The 20,703-nt window shown below is 45.9% G+C and overlaps 2 protein-coding genes across 8 annotated transcripts in view; one reads left to right on the top strand and one right to left on the bottom strand.

Moving 5' to 3' along the window:
• Window positions 1–12,204, top strand: part of lmbrd2b (LMBR1 domain containing 2b) — a 69,051-nt gene extending 56,847 nt beyond the window's left edge. The window contains exons 11-17 of the mRNA XM_078560015.1: window positions 4,221–4,326; window positions 9,759–9,856; window positions 10,321–10,424; window positions 10,661–10,707; window positions 10,811–10,907; window positions 11,169–11,304; window positions 11,508–12,204. Coding sequence (XP_078416141.1) covers window positions 4,221–4,326; window positions 9,759–9,856; window positions 10,321–10,424; window positions 10,661–10,707; window positions 10,811–10,907; window positions 11,169–11,304; window positions 11,508–11,568 — 649 coding nt within the window. The 3' untranslated portion in view covers window positions 11,569–12,204. The remainder of the gene's footprint in view (window positions 1–4,220; window positions 4,327–9,758; window positions 9,857–10,320; window positions 10,425–10,660; window positions 10,708–10,810; window positions 10,908–11,168; window positions 11,305–11,507) is intronic.
• A 1,616-nt stretch (window positions 12,205–13,820) lies between these two features.
• Window positions 13,821–20,703, bottom strand: part of LOC144691642 (nipped-B-like protein) — a 564,605-nt gene continuing 557,722 nt past the window's right edge. For all 7 annotated transcript variants that reach the window (XM_078559979.1, XM_078559947.1, XM_078559954.1 and 4 more), the window contains 2 exons: window positions 19,144–19,329; window positions 13,821–14,820 (listed from right to left, as the gene is read on the bottom strand). In XM_078559979.1, coding sequence (XP_078416105.1) covers window positions 14,455–14,820; window positions 19,144–19,329 — 552 coding nt within the window. In that variant the 3' untranslated portion in view covers window positions 13,821–14,454. The remainder of the gene's footprint in view (window positions 14,821–19,143; window positions 19,330–20,703) is intronic.

Below are 20,703 nucleotides of genomic sequence, written 5' to 3'. Positions count from 1 at the left end.
CACTTCTCTGAGATTTGCCTACATATCTGCTCCTCTATCTCTTCCTGACTATTTGGAGGCCTATAGTACACTTCCAGCAAAGTGATTGCCCCTTTTTTGTTTTTAAGTTCTATCCATATGACCTCATTTGAGGAACCTTCTAAGATGCCATCCCACTTTACTGCAGCAATTGACCCTTGATCAACAATGTAATGCCACCTCCTCTTTTACACCCACCCCCGTCACGCCTGAAGATTCTATACCCTGGAATATTGAGCTGCCAGTCCTGCCCTTCCCCCAACCATGTCTCTGTGATAGCAACAATATCACATTCACATGTGTTAATCAATGCCCTCAATTTATCTACCTTATTTGTAAGACTCATTGCGTTAAAATAGATGCAGTCCAGCCTTGTATTATTCCTTTGTGCCTTAACAGGCCTATATTTGCTCTGCCTTCCAGACTGACTTAGTTTCTCTTCTACATTTGGCTGTGCATCACCCCCTACCGTACCTCCACTCTGTATCCCATCCCCCTCCCAAATTTGTTTAAACCCCACCCCCCAACAGCACTAACAAACCTCTCTGCAAGGATGTTGGTCCTGCTCCGGTTCAGTTGCAACCCGTCCGACTTGTAAAGACCCCACCTTCGCCAGAAACAGACCCAGTGATCCAGGAAACTGAAGCCCTCCCTCCTGCACCATCTTTTCAGCCACGCATTCATCCTCTCTATCCTGCTATTCCTATACTCACTAGCACGTGGCACAGGGGATGGCGATGGCATCGTGGTATTGTCGCTGGACTAGTAATGCAGAGACCCAGGGTGAGGCTCTGGGGCCCCAGGTACAAATCCCACCACAGCAGATGGTGGAATTTCAATTCAATAAAAATCTGGAATTAAAAGTCTGATGATGACCATGAAACCATTGTCGATGGTTGTAAAAACCCATCTGGTTCACTAATGTCCTTTAGGGAGGAAATCTGCCGTCCTTACCTGGTCTGGCCTACATGTGACTCCAGACCCACAGCAATGTGGTTGACTCTGAAATGACCGAGCCAGACACTCAGTTGTAACAAACCGCTACAAAGTCACAAAAAAGGAATGAAACCGGACGGACCACGCGACATCGACCGAGACACCGGAAACAACAACAGCATCTCAGCCCTGTCAACCCTGCAAAGTCCTCCTTACTAACATCTGGGGGCTAGTGCCAAAATTGGGAGAGCTGTCTCACAGACTAGTCAAGCAACAGCCTGACATTGTCATCCTCACAGAATCATACCTTACAGATAGTGTCCCAGACACCACCATCACCATCCCTGGGTATGTCCTGTTCCACCAGCAGGACAGACCCAGCAGAGGTGGCAGCACAGTGGTATACAGTCGGGAGGGAGTTACCCTGGGAGTCCTCAATATCGACTCCAGACCCCATGAAGTCTCGTGGCATCAGGTCAAACATGGGCAAGGAAACCTCCTGCTGATTACCCCGTACCGCCCTCCCTCAGCTGATGAATCAGTGCTTCCTCCATGTTGAACACCACTTGGAGGAAGCACTGAGGGTGGCAAGGACACAGAATGTACTCTGGGTGGGGGAATTCAATGTCCATCACCAAGAGTGGCACGGTAGCACCACTAAGTCCTAAATGACATAGCTGCTAGACTGGGTCTGCAGCAGGTGGTGAAGGAACCAACAAGAGGGAAAGACATACTTGACCTCATCCTCACCAACCTGCCTGTCGCAGGATGTATCTGCCCATGACAGTATCGGTAGGAGTGACCACTGCACAGTCACTGTGGAGACAAAGTCCCACCTTCATATTGAGGATACCCTCCATCGTGTTGTGTGGCAATACCACCGTGCTAAATGGGATAGATTTCGAACAGATCTAGCAACCCAACACTGGGCATCCATGAGGTTCTGTGGGCCATCAGCAGCAGCAGAATTGTACTCGAACACAATCTGTAACCTCATGGCCCAGCATATCCCCCACTCTACCATTACCATCAAGCCAGGAGATCAACCTTGGTTCAATGAAGAGTGCAGGAGGGCATGCCAGGAGCAGCACCAGGCATACCTAAAAATGAGGTGTCAACCTGGTGAAGCTATAAAACAGGATTATTTGTATGCCAAACAGCATAAGCAGCAAGTGATAGACAGAGCTAAGCGATCCCACAACCAATGGATCAGATCTGAGCTCTGCAGTCCTGCCACATCCAGTCGTGAATGGTGGTGGACAATTAAACAACTCACTGGAGGAGGAGGCTCCACAAATATGCCCAGCCTCAATGATGGAGGAGCCTGTACATCAGTGCAAAAGATAAGGCAAAAGCATTCGCAACTATCTTCAGCCAGAAGTGCCGAGTGGTTGATCCATCTCGGCCTCCTCCGGAGGTCCCCACCATCACGGATGCCCATCTTCAGCCGATTCAATTTACTCCACATGATATCAGGAAACGGCTGAAGGCGCTGGATACTGCAAAGGCTGTGGGCCCTGACAATATTCCGGCAATAGTACTGAAGACTTGTGCTCCAGAACTTGCCGCGCCCCTAGCCAAGCTGTTCCAGTACAGCTACAACACTGGCAACTACCCGGCTATGTGGAAAATTGCCCAGGTATGTCTTGTACACAAAAAGCAGGACAAATCCAACCCGGCCAATTACCGCCCCTTCAGTCTACTCTCCATCATCAGTAAAGTAATGGAAGGGGTCATCAACAGTGCTATCAAGCGGCACTTGTTTAGCAATAACCTGCTCACTGATGCTCAATTTGGGTTCCGCCAGGGCCACTCAGCTCCTGACCTCATTACAGCCTTGGTTCAAACATGGACAAAAGAGCTGAACTCCCAAGATGAGGTGAGAGTGACTGCCCTTGACATCAAGGCAGCATTTGACCAAGTGTGGCATCAAGGGGCCCTAGTAAAACTGGAGTCAATGGGAATTGGGGAAAACTCTCCTCCACCGATGCACAGTAGCAGCAGTGTGTACCATCTACAAGATGCACTGCAGGAATTCACCAAGGCTCCTTCCACAGCACCTTCCAAACCCACGACCACTACCATCTAGAAGGACAAGGGCAGCAGATAGATGGGAACACCACCACCTGGAAGTTCCCCTTCAAGTCACTCACCATCCTGACTTGAAAATATATCACCGTTCCTTCACTGTCGCTGGGTCAAAATCCTGGAACTCCCTCCCTGACAGCACTGTGGGTGCACCTACACCACATGGACTGCAGCAGTTCAAGAAGGCAGCTCACCACCACCTTCTCAAGGGCAACTACGGATGGGTAATAAATGCTGGCCTAGCCAGCGAAACCCACATCCCATGAATGAACCAAAAAAAAGTGAGTAATCCAGAGATTACAACCTTTGAGGTCCTGCTTTTTAATCTGCTATCAAGTTCCCTAAATTCTTGTTTGCAGGACCTCATCCCTCTTCCTACCTATGTCGTTGGTACCAATGTGAACCTCGACCTCTGACTGTTCGCCCTCCCCCTTCAGAATGCTCTGCAGCTGTTCTCTGACATCCTTGACCCTGGCACCAGGGAGGCAACCCTGGACCCATCCTGGACTCACGTCTACGGCCACAGAAGTGCCTGTTTGCACCCCTCACTATTGAGTCTCCTCCCACGATTGCCCTTGCACTCTTAATCCTCCCCCCTTGTGCCTCTTTGAGTGAAATAATTTTGCCTCATCTCTGTCTTAAATGAGCGACCCCTTATTTGTAAACAGTGACCCCTAGTTCTAGATTCTCCCACAAGAGGAAGCATCCTCTCCACATCCACCCTGTCAAGTCCCCTCAGGATCTTATATGTTTCAATCAAGTCGCCTCTTACTCTTCTAAACTCCAGCAATACAAGCCTAACCTGTCCAACCTTTCCTCATAAGACAACCCACCCATTCCAGGTATTAGTCTGGTAAACCTTCTCTGAACTGCTTCCAAATCTTGTCTGTTCCTCCCCTTGATTTATTTTCTTTTTATTTGTATCTCTGTTGTTTTATCCTTATTCCACATTGGGAAGATTGATTCTAATTCAGTATTTAACAAGCCTGTTAAAGTCTGACATTTCCTGATTTTCAGTTACAGAAACTCTCCATCTGCCCTGTCCAGAGACAGCTCCATAGCAGCCTAAGGCTTAACTAGCCCAGTGGGAATCTCTGGGGGTGGGGTATATAGTGGGGTAGGGTGGGGTATACGGTGTGGACCCTGTGAGCGGGGTTTAACTGTGTTCTGTTTTACAGGCTGTTCTGCCGATTGACACCGCCGCTATGCCTGAACTTCTTGGGACTGATCCACATGGATTCTGCAATTTCACACCAGGCCAGAGAGCAGACAGCATATACCTCGGTGAGAGACAAGGGAAGGCACAGACTGACGGGGTTGTCAGGGTGACGGGGGAGACGGGGGTGTCGGGGCTTTGAGGCTTTGGCTCGAGAGGCTTGGCGAGCAGAGGCTGAGGACGAGCTTGCTCCCAGTGGGGTAGGGCCGGGTAAAGTCCTTTTAAGTAAATTAGGAGTAGGTAATGGAGGCAGCAGTTGGGGCAGTCGAGTGCTCCGAATGCAGCATGTGGGAAGTCAGGGACAGCACAATTGTCCCTGATGACTACACCTGCAAAAGGTGCATCCAGCTGCAGATCCTGAGAAGCCGAGTTAGGGAACTGGAGCTGGAGTTGGATGAACTTCGGATCATTCGGGAGGCAGAGGCAGTAATAGACAGGAGCTTCAGGGAGACAGTCACCCCTAAAAGTCAGGATGCAAGCAGCTGGGTGAATGTCAGGAGAGGGAAGGGGAATAGACAGAAAGAGCAGAGCACCCCTGTGGCCGTTCCCATCAACAATAGGTATACCATTTTGGATACTGTTGGTGGGGACGACCTACCAGGGACAAGTTGTAGTGGTCGCGACTCTGGCACCGAGGCTGGACCCTCAGCTCAGATAGGAGGGAGGGAAAAGAGGAGAGCAGTAGTGATAGGGGATTCGATAGTTAGGGGGACAGATAGGAGGTTCTGTGGGAGAGATCGAGAATCCCAGATGGTCTGTTGCCTCCCTGGTGCCAGGGTCCGCGATATCTCGGATCGAGTTCTCAGTATTCTCAGGAGGGAGGGTGAGCAGCCAGATGTCGTGGTCCATGTAGGGACCAATGACGTGGATAGGAAGGAGGAGGAGGTCCTGCAAAGAGAGTTTAGGGAGTTAGGTGCAAAGTTGAAGGACAGGACCTCCAGGGTTACGATCTCAGGAGTGCTACCCGTGCCACGTGCTAGTGAGGCTAGAAATAGAAGGATAATGCAGCTAAATACGTGGCTAAGGAGATGGTGCAGGAGGGAGGGCTTCATGTTTCTTGACAATTGGGCTCTGTTCCAGGGAAGGTGGGATCTGTTCCGACGGGACGGTTTGCACCTGAACTGGAGGGGGACTAACATCCTTGCGGGTAGGTTTACTAGTGCTGCTCCGGGGCATTTAAACTAGATTTGCAGGGGGAGGGGAACCAGAGTGTTAGAGCAGATGGAGGAGGATAAAGGTCAAGCGAGGAATGCATGTATAGACAGAAATCAAGGGTCAGTACGTGATAGAAATGTTCTCAGGTGCATCTATTTCAATGCAAGGAGTATTGTCAGAAAGGCAGATGAGCTTAAGACGTGGATTGGCACGTGGGATTACGACATTATTGCTATTAGTGAGACTTGGTTGCAGGAGGGGCAGGACTGGCAGCTCAATGTTCCGGGGTTCCGTTGTTTCAGACGTGATAGAGGGGGAGGGATGAAAGGGGGAGGAGTGGCATTACTAGTCAGGGAAAATATCACAGCTGTGCATAAGCAGGACAGCCCGGAGGGCTCGTCTACAGAGGCCATATGGGTGGAGCTGAGGAATGGGAAAGGTGTGACCACACTAATAGGGTTGTATTATAGACCGCCCAATCGTCAGAGAGAATTGGAGGAGCAAATCTGTAGAGAGATAGCAGATCAATGTAAGAAACAGAAAGTTGTGATAGTAGGAGATTTTAACTTTCCACATATTGACTGGGACTCCCATACTGTAAAAGGGCTGGATGGCTTGGAGTTTGTCAAATGTGTTCAGGAAAGTTTTCTAAATCAATATATAGAGCTACCAACGAGAGAGGATGCAATACTTGACCTCCTATTAGGGAACCAGACAGGTCAGTTGACAGAAGTATGTGTAGGCGAACATTTTGGGTCCAGTGACCACAATGTCGTTAGTTTTAAGCTAATTATGGATAAGGATAGGTCTGGTCCTCGAGTTGAGATTCTAAATTGGAGAAAGGCCAATTTTGTGGAAATGAGAAAGGATCTAGGAAGAGTGGATTGGGATAAGTTGTTTTCTGGCAAGGATGTGTTCAGTAAGTGGAAGGCATTCAAAGGCGAAATTTTGAGAGTGCAGAGTTTGCATGTTCCTGTCAGGATTAAAGGCAAAGTTAACAGGCATAGGGAACCTTGGTTTTCAAGGGATATTGGCGATCTGGTTAAGAAGAAGAGAGAGGTGTATAGCAGGTATAGGTAACAAGAAGCAAATGAGGTACTTGTAGAGTATAGAAAATGTAAGAAAATACTAAAAAAGGAAACCAGGAAGGCAAAAAGAAGACATGGGGTTGCTTTGGCAGATAATGTGAAGGTAAACCCGAACGGTTTCTACAAGTATATTAAGAGTAAAAGGAAAGTAAGGGACACAATTGGTCCCCTTGAAGATCAGAGTGGTCGTCTATGTGTGGAGCCTCACGAGATGGGGGAGATCTTAAACAGTTTTTTTGCATCAGTATTTACTCAGGAAACTGGCATTGTGTATAAGGAAGGAAGGGAAACAAGCAGTAGTTTCATGGAACATATAGGGATTAAAGAGGAGGAGGTGCTTGCTGCCTTACAGCGAATAAAGGTAGATAAATCCCCCGGGCCTGACATGATATTCCCTCGGACCTGAGGGAGACTAGTGTAGAAATTGCAGGGGCCCTGGAAGAAATATTTAAAATGTCCTTAGCCACGGTTGAGGTGCCGGAGGATTGGAGGGTAGCTCATGTTGTTCCGTTGTTTAAAAAAGGCTCCAAAAGTAAACCAGGTAATTACAGGCCAGTGAGCCTGACGTCAGTAGTAGGTAAATTATTGGAAGGTGTTCTGAGAGATCGGATATATAATTATTTGGACAGCCAAGGGCTGATTAAGGATAGTCAGCATGGCTTTGTGCGTGGTAGGTCGTGTTTAACGAACCTTGTAGAGTTTGTCGAGGAGGTTACCAAGAAAGTAGATGACGGAAAGGCTGTGGATGTTGTCTACATGGACTTTAGTAAGGCCTTTGACAAAGTCCCACATGGGAGGTTAGTTCAGAAGGTTCAGACACTTGGTATCCATGGAGAGGTTGTAAACTGGATTCGAAATTGGCTGTGTGGGAGAAGACAGAGAGTGGTAGTGAATGATTGCTTCTCAGACTGGAGGTCTGTGACTAGTGGTGTGCCTCAGGGATCTGTACTGGGACCATTGTTGTTTGTTGTCTATATCAATGATTTGGATGATAATGCGGTGAATTGGATCAGCAAGTTTGCTGATGACGCTAAGATTGGAGGCGTTGTGGACAGCGAGGAAGGCTTTCAAAGCTTGCAGAGGGATCTGGACCAACTGGAAAAATGGGCCAGAAAATGGCAGATGGAATTTAATGCGGAAAAGTGTGAGGTGTTACATTTTGGAAGGTCAAACCAAGGTAGGACATACACAGTAAATGGTAGGGCATTGAGGAGTGTGGAGGAACAAAGGGATCTGGGAGTTCAGATACATAATTCCCTGAAAGTGGCGTCACAGGTAGACAGGGTTGTAAAGAAAGCTTTTGGCATACTGGACTTCATAAATCAAAGTATTGAGTATAGGAGTTGGGATGTTATGGTGAGGTTGTATAAGACATTGGTGAGGCCAACTTTGGAGTATTGTGTGCAGTTCTGGTCGCCTAACTACAGGAAGGATATCAGTAAGATTGAGAGAGTGCAGAGAAGATTTACTAGGATGTTGCCGGGTCTTAAGGAGTTGAGTTACAGGGAAAGATTAAACAGGTTAGGACTTTATTCCTTGGAGCGTAGAAGAATGAGGGGAGATTTGCTAGAAGTTTACAAAATTATGAGGGGTATAGACAGAGTAAATGCGAGTAGGCTCTTTCCACTTAGATTAGGAGAGATAAACACCAGAGGACATGGCTTTAGGGTGAAAGGGGAAAGGTTTAGGGGGAACATTAGGGGGAACTTCATCACTCAGAGAGTGGTGAGAGTGTGGAACGAGCTACCATCTGACGTGGTAAATGCGGGCTCACTCTTAAGTTTTAAGAATAAATTAGATAGATAGATGGATGGGAGAGGTCTGGAGGGTTATGGACTAGGTGCAGGTCAATGGGACTAGCGGAATAAATTTTCAGCACAGACTAGAAGGGCCGAATGGCCTGTTTTCTCTGCTGTAGTGTTCTATGGTTCTATGGGGTGACGGGAGTGTCAGGGTGACGGGAGTGTCGGGGATGACGGGGGTGGCGGGGGTGTCATGGTGACGGGGGTGACGGGAGTGTCAGGGTGACGGGGGTGTCAGGGTGACGGGGGTGTCAGGGTGACGGGGGTGTCAGGGTGACGGGGGTGTCAGGGTGACGGGGGTGTCAGAGTGACGGGGGTGTCGAGGGTGACGGCAGTGTCGAGGGTGACGGCAGTGTCGAGGGTGACGGCAGTGTCGAGGGTGACGGCAGTGTCAAGGGTGTCAGGGTGACGGGAGTGTCAGGGATGATTGTAAGTGGTGGCATTCTGCAGGGATCGTTCCCTCTGGGACACCCTGGTCCACTCCTCCATCACCCCCTACACCTCAACCCCCTCCCACGGCACCTTCCCATGCAACCGCAGAAGGTGCAACACCTGCCCCTTTACTTACCCCCTCCTCACCGTCAAAGGGCCCAAACACTCCTTTCAAGTGAAGCAGCATTTCACTTGCACTTCCCTCAATTTAGTCTACTGCATTCGCTGCTCCCAATACGGTTTCCTCTACATTGGAGAGACCAAACGCAGACTGGACCGCTTTGCAGAACACCTTCGGTCTGTCCGCAAGCATTACCCAGACCTCCCTGTCGCTTGCCATTTCAACACTCCACCCTGCTGTCATGCCCACATGTCCATCCTTGGCCTGCTGCATTGTTCCAGTGAAGCTCAACGCAAACTGGAGGAACAGCACCTCATCTTCCGACTAGGCACTTTACAGCCTTCCGGGCTGAATATTGAGTTCAACAATTTTAGATCATGAACTCTCTCCTCCATGCCCACCCCCTTTCCAATCCCCCTTTTTTCCAATAATTTATATAGATTTTTCTTTTCCCACCTATTTCCATTATTTTTAAATGTATTTCCATCCATTGTTTTATCTCTACCTTTTATCCTATTTCGATTCCTTCACCCCACCCCACCCCCGCTAGGGCTATCTGTACCTTGCTTCTCCTGCTTTCTACCCTTAGTGAGCACATTCCTTTAGATAATATCACCACCTTCAACACCTCTTTGTCCTATCACTGGCCCTCTATCCAGCTCTTCTTGTTCCAACCCCCCCCCCTTAAACCACCTTATATTTCACCTCTCTTCTATTTTTACTTAGTTCTGTTGAAGAGTCATTCAGACTCGAAACGTTAACTGTGCTCCTCTCTGCAGATGCTGCCAGACCTGCTGAGTTTTTCCAGGTATTGTTATTTTTGTTTAAGATTGTAGTGATGATCGGTGATGTTGGGGTGATGGCGCTTGCCTGGTTTAGTGACGTCTCCTCTCTGTCTTCAGATTATGGGCTCAATGCGGGTGATCTCCTTCATCGCAGACGGCTTTTACATATATTATCCTATGCTGGTTGTCATCCTCTGCATTGCTACCTACTTCAGGTAACCTGTATCTAACCTCATACTGTACCTGCTATGGGAGTGTTTGATGGGGACAGTATAGAGGGAGCTTTACTCTGTATCTAACCCCATGTTGTACCTGTCCTGGGAGAGTTTGATGGGAACAGTGTAGAGGGAGTTTTACTCTGTATTTAACCCTGTGTTGTACTTGTCCTGGGAGTGTTTGATGGGGATGGCGTAGAGGGAGCTTTACTCTGTATCTAACCCCGTGCTGTACCTGTCCTGGGAGTGTTTGATGAGGACAGTGTAGAGGGAGCTTTACTCTACATCTAACCCTGTGCTGTACCTGCCTGGGAGTGTTTGATGGGGACAGTGTAGAGGGAGCTTTACTCTGTATCTAACCCCGTGCTGTACCTGTCTGGGAGTGTTTGATGGGGACAGTGTAGAGGGGGAGCTGATGGGATTCTCAAAGTTGTGCTCATTACCTTGAACATTTTTCTCATCAGCCTGGGTACGCGCTGCCTGAACCTCCTTGGCTTCCAGCAATTTATGGGAGACAATGAAATGACATCTGACCTTGTGGATGAAGGGAAAGAGCTGATTAAAAGAGGTGAAGTGTGTTTATCAGAATCATAATTGCAGCATCTCAGCTCATTTTAACTCAGCTCAGGGAGAGGTCAGGGCATTGCTGGTGTGTGTGTGTGTGTGGATGTGAATGGGGATTGTGTGGGAGAGGTGGCTGTGTGTATGTGGGGATGTTTGCTTCCTGTGTTTAGGGTGAGGCTGTGTATCATGCAGTGTGGTTGTCACCAGTTCCCTGACAAATGCTTCATGTTTTTCTTGCAGAAAAGAGGAAACGACAGCGACAGGAGGACGGGGAGAGTCGTCGGAGGGTAAGCAACGGGTCCTCAAATCCTGAACCCACCTCTGTTTCTTTCCACCTTTCGTTCTCCCCTTTTATGGTGCTTGTGTATAAAAAGTTGTATTTTTTGGCAGGAATGGAAGGAACGTTATGGACACCAAAAAGAGGAGTTCACACGAAATAGGAGCTCTCACTCTGAAATACCTGATTCACTACATACAACAAAGCGCGGTAAGTGAGGCTGTTCATCCCTCTCTTACTTGTTCTCTGCTGCTCCTTGGTTTCTGTTTGTCTGGCTCTTGCTCTCTGGGTCAGTGTGCTCTCTGGGGTGTACGCTTTGTCCTTTTCTTTTTCATTCTTCCCCCAGTCCCTGTTGGTATTCTGTTTATAGTTGTCTCCCTCAATTATCAGTTCCTCAGTGAAGATTACACTGAGGAATCTTGACTGTGTTAACTGACTTGTACTGATTGCAAATGCATCTCTCTCTCTCAGCTTCCACCAAGTATTGCCGCTCGAACAGTAGGTCAGAAAGGGATTGTATGGAGCTGCTGCAGGACCCGGAGCCAATGGATTTCAATGCTGACTCCTTCAGTGATGATGGCCCTGATCAGAACTCCGAGCTGGGGAGGTATGGAGCACAGCGGCAGGGGGCAGCTTGTGGACCCCATTGCAGTAACGAGGCGGGTGGGGGTTAATGGGGCAGTTAGGGTTAGTGGTATATTCATGAGGGTATTAGCAGCAGTGTGGTGTCAGGTCTTTCGTGAACCCGAGTTGCAGCCTGAAGTTGGAGTTGTTTGTGCTGAGCCCTGATTCTGTTCCCTTTTCCTTTAGGTACCAACCGAGTGGACGGTATCTCTCGATGTCTCGCAGCCGGATCTTTGACGATATCTGAGTGCCCATGAGGATCAGTTCCACAGATCTGCATCTGCTCATTGAGCATAACTCACCATTCACGCTCACTAAAACATCTGGGGTGTGGGAGGTTCTCTGTGGAGTGGGCAGGGGAGCGTCACCTGCTGCACCCTGTCTGCTTCCGACCCCAAATTTCTTCTGACCACTGTATATTTCAGCCTATTATCAGATTAGAATTCCCAGCTGGTATTTTCATCCTGTTTGTACATCAACAAAAAAAGACAATGTTCATTTCATTGCAGCTTGTGGGATCTTGTTGTGCACAAATTGATTTCCTACGATACTAGTGACTGGACTTCAGAAGGTTCTAAAATGCTTTGTGGCATCTTAAGGCCATGAAAGGTGCTTCAGAAATGCATGTTTTTCCACTGTTGGTTGGTGAACTCACCGTTTCTACAGGTCCTGCCCTCTGTCCCTTTGATCCAGTTATACCGATAGATGTCAGTTTATCCTGCAGAAGCTCCTCCTTTCTGCTACTTTTGCACTTTTCTGCCCTTTGAATGAAGATGCATTTGGGGCCAGTAATCAGATTTCTGTGTTCACGTCTCTGGGTGTAAAGAATCACTGTAATTTATTGGGTGTATTTAATAAATGGAGTGAACTGTTGAAGAACACAGCATTGCTCAGGTTCAGTGTCTTGGTGCCTATAACCTGGTACTCTCTACAACTCTCCTTTTCATTGCTACTCCCACCGATCTGATTGGACAGCAACTGGTGACCCTACCCCTCCCTCTGATAGAGGGTGTAAGGAGTCCGTTGGACTTGATACAAAATTGACAAAGTAAAGACTAGCTAGTTCATAAAGCCTGTCCCCCACACTGGCTGGAATATCAACTAAACACTTTCAGCCTCCCCAACCATGTGATCACCAGGCAGAGGCAAAAAAGAGAAAAACTCTGGTGTGGAATCAGCAGGAATCAAACAGTCACTACTTAAGGATTCCTCCTTCCCCTCACCCTACATGGGTGAGGAAGAGAACATGGTGTGAAAAGGTTTATTACTCCACTGTGCTGATTTGAAGGGCTGGAGTCTTATCCTGAGGTATTAATGGCAAGAGTGGGGAAACCCAAATTCAAACAACCAATCAACACACAGTAGGCTGCATTACAGTCACTTATCTAAGTCCAAATATTGACCAGTATCAACTTCTCTTTTAAAAGCTGTTTCTACTCTTAATGCAAGTTGTCCACTGCTCCTAGTAAGTTTTTAAAAAGTGGATGAAATTAGTTGAATGAAGTCTGCAGTTTCAATCAGGAATTTTTTGAGAGTAGGAAGTGCAGTGATGGTCCATTGACAGCAAAAGAGAAAAAATGCTGGGAATACCTAGCAGGTCAGGATCTTCAACCTAAAACATTAATTCTTTCTCACCAGATACTGCCAGTCCTGCTCGCTATTTTCAGCACCCAGTGTTTTATTTTAGTATTAGTGGAAGACAACATAAGTGCTTTAGGGTTTAACCCAAATTTTGGAATTTATCTTTGAGTTTAGTTTAAAATCTGCTCCCCAACCATCAGGTCCCTAAATTAGTTGCATCACCAGTTACAGCTCACCTTGTTATGGAGAGTCACGGTGAGTGATTAAACAAGCCCCTTATAATTTACTTATAAGACTTGTGTACCAAATTACATTCAGCAAACTATTCCACAAAAATAAGCTATGATTTATTCTGAAAAGACAAATATTTCTTTCTTGTAGTTTGCTTATTATTTAACTTTCACAAAGTGAGTTCCTGAAATACATTTTTCCCATTGTCCTTCCCAAATGAGTTTCTGCAGATGGGGCCTGGAGACTTTCCCTTCTCTCTCTCACAATGGAGTGTCTGGGCACAGCCTTGTCTGGTCCAACTGTGGTAGGATGCTCCTGACAAGCACACATTGAACCTGTTGGCTGGGCTGAGGCTGGCAGCCTGTGAGAGATTAGTGTTGAACACACAAGGCCAACTTCATGACCATACATTGAGAGTTTGGTATCTACAGTGATCATAAAATGAGATGTGCAAAGGTTCCAATTTCCTTGTCTGTCTACTCATTTTCAATAGGTATATCAAAGATTAAATGTTCTTTCAGATTGTGCACAGACGGACATTAATTCAGAAGGCAAGTTGCATTCATGAAGAAAGCAACAATAGGTTGGTTCTCTTTACTGAATTTGTCACCAGCACTGAGGAAATGCAAACCTCCTGCACATTCACTTGACATCAAAAACACAACCAACTGGAAACAGACAGGTAACAAAGAGAGGTAAAAAATTTATTGCAGTATTTGTTCCGCCAGTTTGTTTTTGCTGGGGATCCCTTTTTTTGTGTTTTGCCAGAGTGACCCTAATACATTTAAAATCTACATTTACAAAACAAAAAAAAATCAAATAAAATCTCCTGTGTAGGTCACAGATACTGCATGCTTTCATTAGAATAAATTATATCCAGCACAGTCTGGCATTGTACATCCTGTAAAATAACTTCTCTCTGGAACTTCTGCTACACTAAAGAAAGCCATTGCTGCTAGGTTAAACTCCAAGAACACTTTATTAAGAACATTAACAGACTAAATTCCAACATTCACTTAACTTTTATTTTTAAACAGAATTCTTTTTCCAAGATATAAACAATTTTTCGTTTTGTTAAACTATAATACAGTGGGAGTTAAAATCAATCGAGAAGATTCGGCTGTACAACAGCGAAGGAAGCTCCCACGAGAAAATGGTATCTGACAATCGCTCCTTCTTGTCGTCTGTCTCCGTGTCTGGATCCCAGTGGAGTTTTGCAGACTGTGAAACCATTCTTTTTATAAGTGTTGTCAGAATGTGGTCTTTTAGCCCCAAGTTTATTCTCCTCACTGCTGTGAATTTGGCTGCAGTTTTAGTTGTGTTAGCAGGAAGATCCTTCTTTTGCTGCATACAGTGATCGTAAAGTCTGAACAACTTTGTTAGTCAGCTTATTTGCACTTGTCAGAGCAATTTTCTTGTAAATGATGTCCGACTCTTTGATACTATCAACCCAAGGCACCAGCTTACGGCCCTCTCTGCGTTTAGCCTCTGTCCAAGAGCCACTATATGAACCGGCCATCCAATGAACGCTGAAACCACTGCTGGTCTTTTCCACAACTCTGGCAATCTGTGGTCTGTCTTTATACTTAGGGCAGCAAATGGCAATCACATCCATCACTTCCACAGCCTCGTGCATTTGAGCTCCCAGATCCCCTGGGTCAGACAGTCGTTTAGATCTTCTGGTTGCCTTGGAGATGATTGGAAAGAGAAGTCATTAGTTGATGGACCTGTGGCTAAAAGACAGCACTAGACCCCAAGAGTACAGGCGAGCGTATCTAAACAACACTGGGCCCAAAGTAGTAAATGCAAACATGTCTGAGCCACGGTGAGACCGCATATGGTGTATTGTGGACAGTTTTGATCCTCAAAGGAAGGATATACTTGCCATATAGGGAGTGCAACAGAGATTCACCAGACTGATTCCTGGGAGAGATTGAGGAGACTGGATCTGTATCCTCTAGAGTTTAGAGGAATGAAGGGTGATCTCATTGAAACTTCCAAAATTCTTAAGGGGCTCGACAGGGTGGATTCAGATAAGACATTTCCCTTGGCTGGGTGTTCTAGAACCAGGGGACAAAAATCTCAGAATAACGGGAAGCCATTTAGGACTGAGATGAGAAGGAATTTCTTCACTCAGGGTGGTAGCTCAGTCATATTCAAGACAGATTGATAGATTTCTAGATGCTAATGACATCAAGCGATATGGGGACAGTGTAGGAAAATGGAGGTAAATGATCAACCATGATTTAGCTGGATCATGGCGGAGTAAGCTACTCTTGCTCCTATGTAATGACAGCACTAGATCCCAAGAGAAATACAGGCACTAGGTGCCTGAATAACAACAGGGCATTGGAGAGAGGGTTGCATTGTCTCATTCCCTGGTGGGCTGGGAAGGGTTGAAAAAGGAGGGAAATGGGAACCTGGAGAATATAATTTACCTAGGTGCACATTGAGTAAAATATAAATCCTCCTTCACCATGCCCACCTGTCCCAAACATAAAAAGGTAAGTAGGAGCAGGAGTAGGCCATTCAGTTCATTGAGCCTGCTCCACCAGTCAATAAGATCATGGCTGATCTGACTCTGGCCTTAATGCCACTTTCTTGCCTGCCCCCACAACCCTCAAATCCCTGTAGATCAAAAATCTGTCTAACTCAGTCTTGAGTATATTCAATGAGCCAGCCTCCAGCAGAGACCCCTTATGAGAAAAGATTGGCAGCCAACATAAAGGGGAATCCCAAAGTTTTCTATAGACATATCAATATTAAAAGGGTGGAGGAGGAGTAGGGCCGATTAGGGATCTAAAAGGGAATTTTCACATGGACGAAGGGGCCATGGCTGAGTTATTAAATGAATACTTTGCATCCGTCTTTACCAAGGAGGTAGATGCTACCCAGGCCATGGTGACAGACGAGGAAACTCTGTCACCAGAAGGATTCAAAATTGATAAGGAGGAAGTGTTGAATAGACTGTTGGTACTTAAAGTTGACAAGGCACCGGGACTGGAGATGATGCATCCAAGGATATTGAAGGAAGTGAGAGTGTAAATTGCAGGGGCACTGGCCATAATCTTTCAGTCTTCCCTAGACTCAGGGGAGGTGCCAGGGGACTGGAGAATTGCAAATATTACGCCCTTGTTCAAAAAAGGTAAGAATAAGCCCAGCAATTACAGACCAGTCAGTTTAACTTCAGTGGTGGGAAAGATTCTAGAAACAATTATTTGGGATAGAATTAGTAGTCACATGGAAAAACATGGGTTGATAAGGAAAAGCCAGCATGGATTTCTAAAGGGGAAATCATGTTTAACTAACTTGCTGGAGTTTTTTTGAAGAGGTAACAGAAAAGGCCAATGAGGGTAATGCTGTTGATGTGGTGTAGATGGACTTTCATAAAGCATTTGAGACAGTGCCACACAAGAGACCTTGTGAGAAAAGTTACTGCTCGGAATAAAAGGGACAGTAGCAACATGGATACAAAATTAGCTAAAAAATAGGAAGCAGACAGTAATGGTCAATGGATATTTTTTGGTCTGGAGGAAGGTTTGTAGTGGAGTTCCCCAGGGGTAGATATTGGGACCCTTGCTTTTCCTGATATATATCAGGATCTTGGTGTGCAGTGGACAATTTCAGAGTTTGCAGATGATATGAAGTTTGGGAGTGTTGTGAACTGCGAGGAGGACGATGTGGAACTTCAGGAGGACAGAGACAAGTTGGTGGAGTGGGCAGATAGGTGGCAGATGAAGTTCAATGCGGAGAAATGTGAGGTGATACATTTTGATAGGAAGAACATGGACAGACAATATAAAATAAGGGGTGAAATTTTGAAGGGGGTGCAGGAGAAAAAAGGCTTGAGTGTATATGTGCATAGATCACTGAAGATAGCAGGACAGGTGGAGAGAGCAGTTAATAAAGCATATAGTATCCTGGGCTTTATTAATAGGGGCATAGAGTACAAGCAGGGAGGTTATACCGAATTCATATAAGACACTCATCAGATTTCAGCTAGAATATTGTGTACAGTACTGGGCACCATATTGTAGGAGGGATGTGAACACATTGGAGAGAGTGCAGAAGGGGTTTACAAGAATGGTTCCAGGGATGAGCAACTTCAGCTATGAGGATAGATGAGAGGTTGGGACTGTTCTCCTTGGAAAGAAGGTGGCTAAGAGGAGGTTTGATAGAGATATTCAAAATCATGAGGGCTGGACAGAGTAGATGGGGAGAAGCTGTCCCCACTTGTAAAAGGATCAAGAACAAGAAGGCACAGATTTAAAGTGATTTGCAAATGAATCAAGTGTGATGAGAAAAAACTTTTTCACACAACGAGTGGTTCGGGTCTGGAATGCACGGCCTGGAAGTGTGATGGAGACAGGTTCAATCGAGGCATTCGAGAGGGTATTGGATGATTATTTGAATAGAAACAATGTACAAGGGTATGGGGTAAAGGCAGGGCAATGATGGCACTGGGTCATAATACTCATTTGGAGAGCTGGTGCAGACATGATGGGCTGAATGGCCTTTTTCTGCACCATTAAGATTCTGTGGATATTCTGAAACTGTGCTCCCTGGTTTTATTCTCCCCCATGAAGGGAAACATCCTCTCAGCATCTACCCTATCAAGCCCACTCAGAATCTTATGTTTCGATAAGATCACCTCACATCCTCCTAAATTCCAATGAGTATAGGCCCAACCTGCTCAACCTTTCCTCATAAGATAACTCCTTCATCCCTGGAAGCAAGCCTGGTGAGCCTTCTCTGAACTACCTTCAATGCAAGTATGTCCCTCTTTAAATAAGGAGACTAAAATTATACACAATACTCCAGGCGCAGTCTCACCAATGTCCTGTACAGTGTAGCAAGGCTTCCCTATTTTTATACTCCATCCCCAATGCAATAAAGGCCAACATTCCATTTGCCTTCCTAATCATTTGCTGTACCTGCATGCTAACTTTGTGATTCATGTACAAGGACACCCAGATCCCTCTGTACTGCAGCGTTCTGCAGTCTGTTTAAATAATATGCTGCTTTTCTATTCTTCCTGCCAAAGTGGACAACTTCACATTTTCCCATATTACATTCCATTTGCCAAATCACCTAAGGTGATTCAGAGACATTTCAATTATTATCACATGCATGATCTAAAATACTGATGAAATAATTTGGCTCTGGGCTCTCTGATTAACAGTCCCCGTGTTACCATATGAAGCCCCTATACTCGATCAAAAGGTGCATCACATTCTGAGAACAACTTTGAAACCAACAGGGGAAGTTCAGGGGTAACTCTAACCAGGCTATGGAGAGAGACTTGGCCATCCTGAGTCAGTCAGAAAATGCTAGGGATATACAGCAGGTGTCATCACCCACACAATGGGTACAGCTGAACCCCTAAGTTAGACATGTGAAGATCCCTCCCCAAAGTTCCAGTGAACCTGGGGAATTGTGTTGCAATTCTTAAATACAGTCTAAGGATATGTAAGCAAATGAACTCAAATGGGTAGGGCAAATATGCGGAAATACACCTGAGAAGGATTTACCTCTTTTAGTTGATGACGGGCTATCTTATGAAGAAGGGTTGAGCAGGTTGCGCCTATACCTATTAGCGTTTAGAAGAATGAGAGGTGACCTTATTGAAACACAAGATCCTGAGGGGACTTGACAAGGTGGATACCTGGAGGGTGTTTCCTTTTGAGGGAGAGACTAGAACCAGGAGACAGTTTAAGAATCAAACGTCTATCTTTCAAGGCTAAGATGAGGACAAATTTTTTTCTCTCAAGGGGTCGTTGGTCTGTGGTATTCTCTTCCCTAGAGAGCAGTGGAGGCTGGGTCATTGAATTTATTGAAGGCTGACTTAGATTTTTGATAGACAAGGGAATCGAGGGTTATAGGGGCAGACGGCAAAGTGGAGTTGAGAACACAACCATATCAGCCATTATCTTATTGTATGGCCTGCTCCTAAGTCCTACATTCCTAGTTATATGGGCCATAAGTATAACACCAACTCCTGTTTCCTTACCCCTGCAATGCCTCCGCCTGCTCGCTCCTCCCCATCGCTCTCCTCATCATCTGTTTCTGCAGTGTTTTTTGGGCTACTTCCTCCGAGAAGTGCATTGATTGCCTTATTTCGGGCTGCAGTGCTGGCGGATACTTCCCCATCTTCATCCTCTTCATCTGGATCCAAGTGTTCCATCAGCGTTTTGAACTGGAAGAAAAGTAACAGGAATATATATAGGTATGTATATATGTATAAGTGACCCAAACTGGGCATCATTTCAATATTTGCAGATGACACAAAATTTGGAAATACAGTAAATAATGAGGAGATACACAGAGTTCAAGAGGAATGGAACGGGCAGACACATGGCAGATGAAATTTAACACAGGGCACAATTTCAGAATTTGCAGATGATCCGAAATTTGGAAGCATTGTGAACTGAGGAGGAGGATAGTGTAGAACTTCAAAAGGTCACCGACAGGTTGTTGGAATAGGTAGACACGAGGCAGATGAAATTTAATGCAGAGAAGATTGCAGCGATTCATTTTGGTAGGAAGAACACTAAGAGACAATATAAAACAAAGGGTGCAATCATAAAGGGAATGCAGAACAGAGGAACCGGGGTGGGGGGTGGGTATATGCACAGGGCAGGTTGAGAAGAAAGTTAATAGGATTTTGGGTTTTATAAAAAGAGTCATAGGGTACAAAAGCAATGAAGTTACAGTGAGCCTTTATAAAACACTGGTTCAGTCTGAACTGGTGTATTGTAACTGCTTCTGTGCACCACACTTTAGGAAGGGTATGAAGATATTAGAGAGGATGCAGGAAAGATTTACAAGAGAATTTCAGGGATGAGGGACCTTCAGTTCCAAGGTTAGGTTGGAGGGTCATAGATTCATTACAGCATAGGAGACCATGCCAGCTCTCTGCGGTGCAATCTAATTAGTTCTAATCCCCCACTCTATGCCCAAAGCCCTAAATAAGTTTATCTTCCTCAAGTGCCCATTCAATTTCCTTTTGAAATCCAGTAAGTCTCTGCTTCCACCAGCCCCAGAGGCAACAGGCTCCTGGTCATTACTGCTCATTCTGTAAAAAAAACCTTTTCCTCACGTCCCCCTACGTCTTGCCCAAAACCCGAGAAGCTGGGACTGTTCTCTTAGAGAAAGTGGAGAGGAAATTTGATACGGGTGTTCAGTCATGAGGCTGGATAGGGAGAATCTGGTCCAACTGGTAGAAGGGTCGAGAGCCAAAGGATGTCAATTTATGGTCAATAGCAAAAGAACCAAAGGTGACATGAGCAAAAACCTTTTAACGCAGCAAGTAGCTAGGATCTGGAATGTACTGCCCCTAGAGAGTGTGATGGAGGCAGATTCAATTGTGGATTGGATAAGAATCTGAAAAGAAAGAATTTGCAAGGTTACAAGGAAAGGGTAGGAGAGTGGGACGAAGTGAGTTGTGCTTGCAGAGATCCAGTACAGTCATGATGGGCTGAATGACCTCTCCTTTGCTAGTAACCATTCTATTATTCTAAGGCCTTCTGCAATTACTTTAGTGGATGATCATAAAGATAATACGCAATAG

Source organism: Cetorhinus maximus, chromosome 2 (genome assembly GCF_964194155.1).
Source record: "Cetorhinus maximus chromosome 2, sCetMax3.hap1.1, whole genome shotgun sequence".
In the NCBI taxonomy this organism is placed as follows: Eukaryota; Metazoa; Chordata; class Chondrichthyes; order Lamniformes; family Cetorhinidae; genus Cetorhinus; species Cetorhinus maximus.
This window is presented reverse-complemented; position numbering and strand designations above follow the sequence as displayed.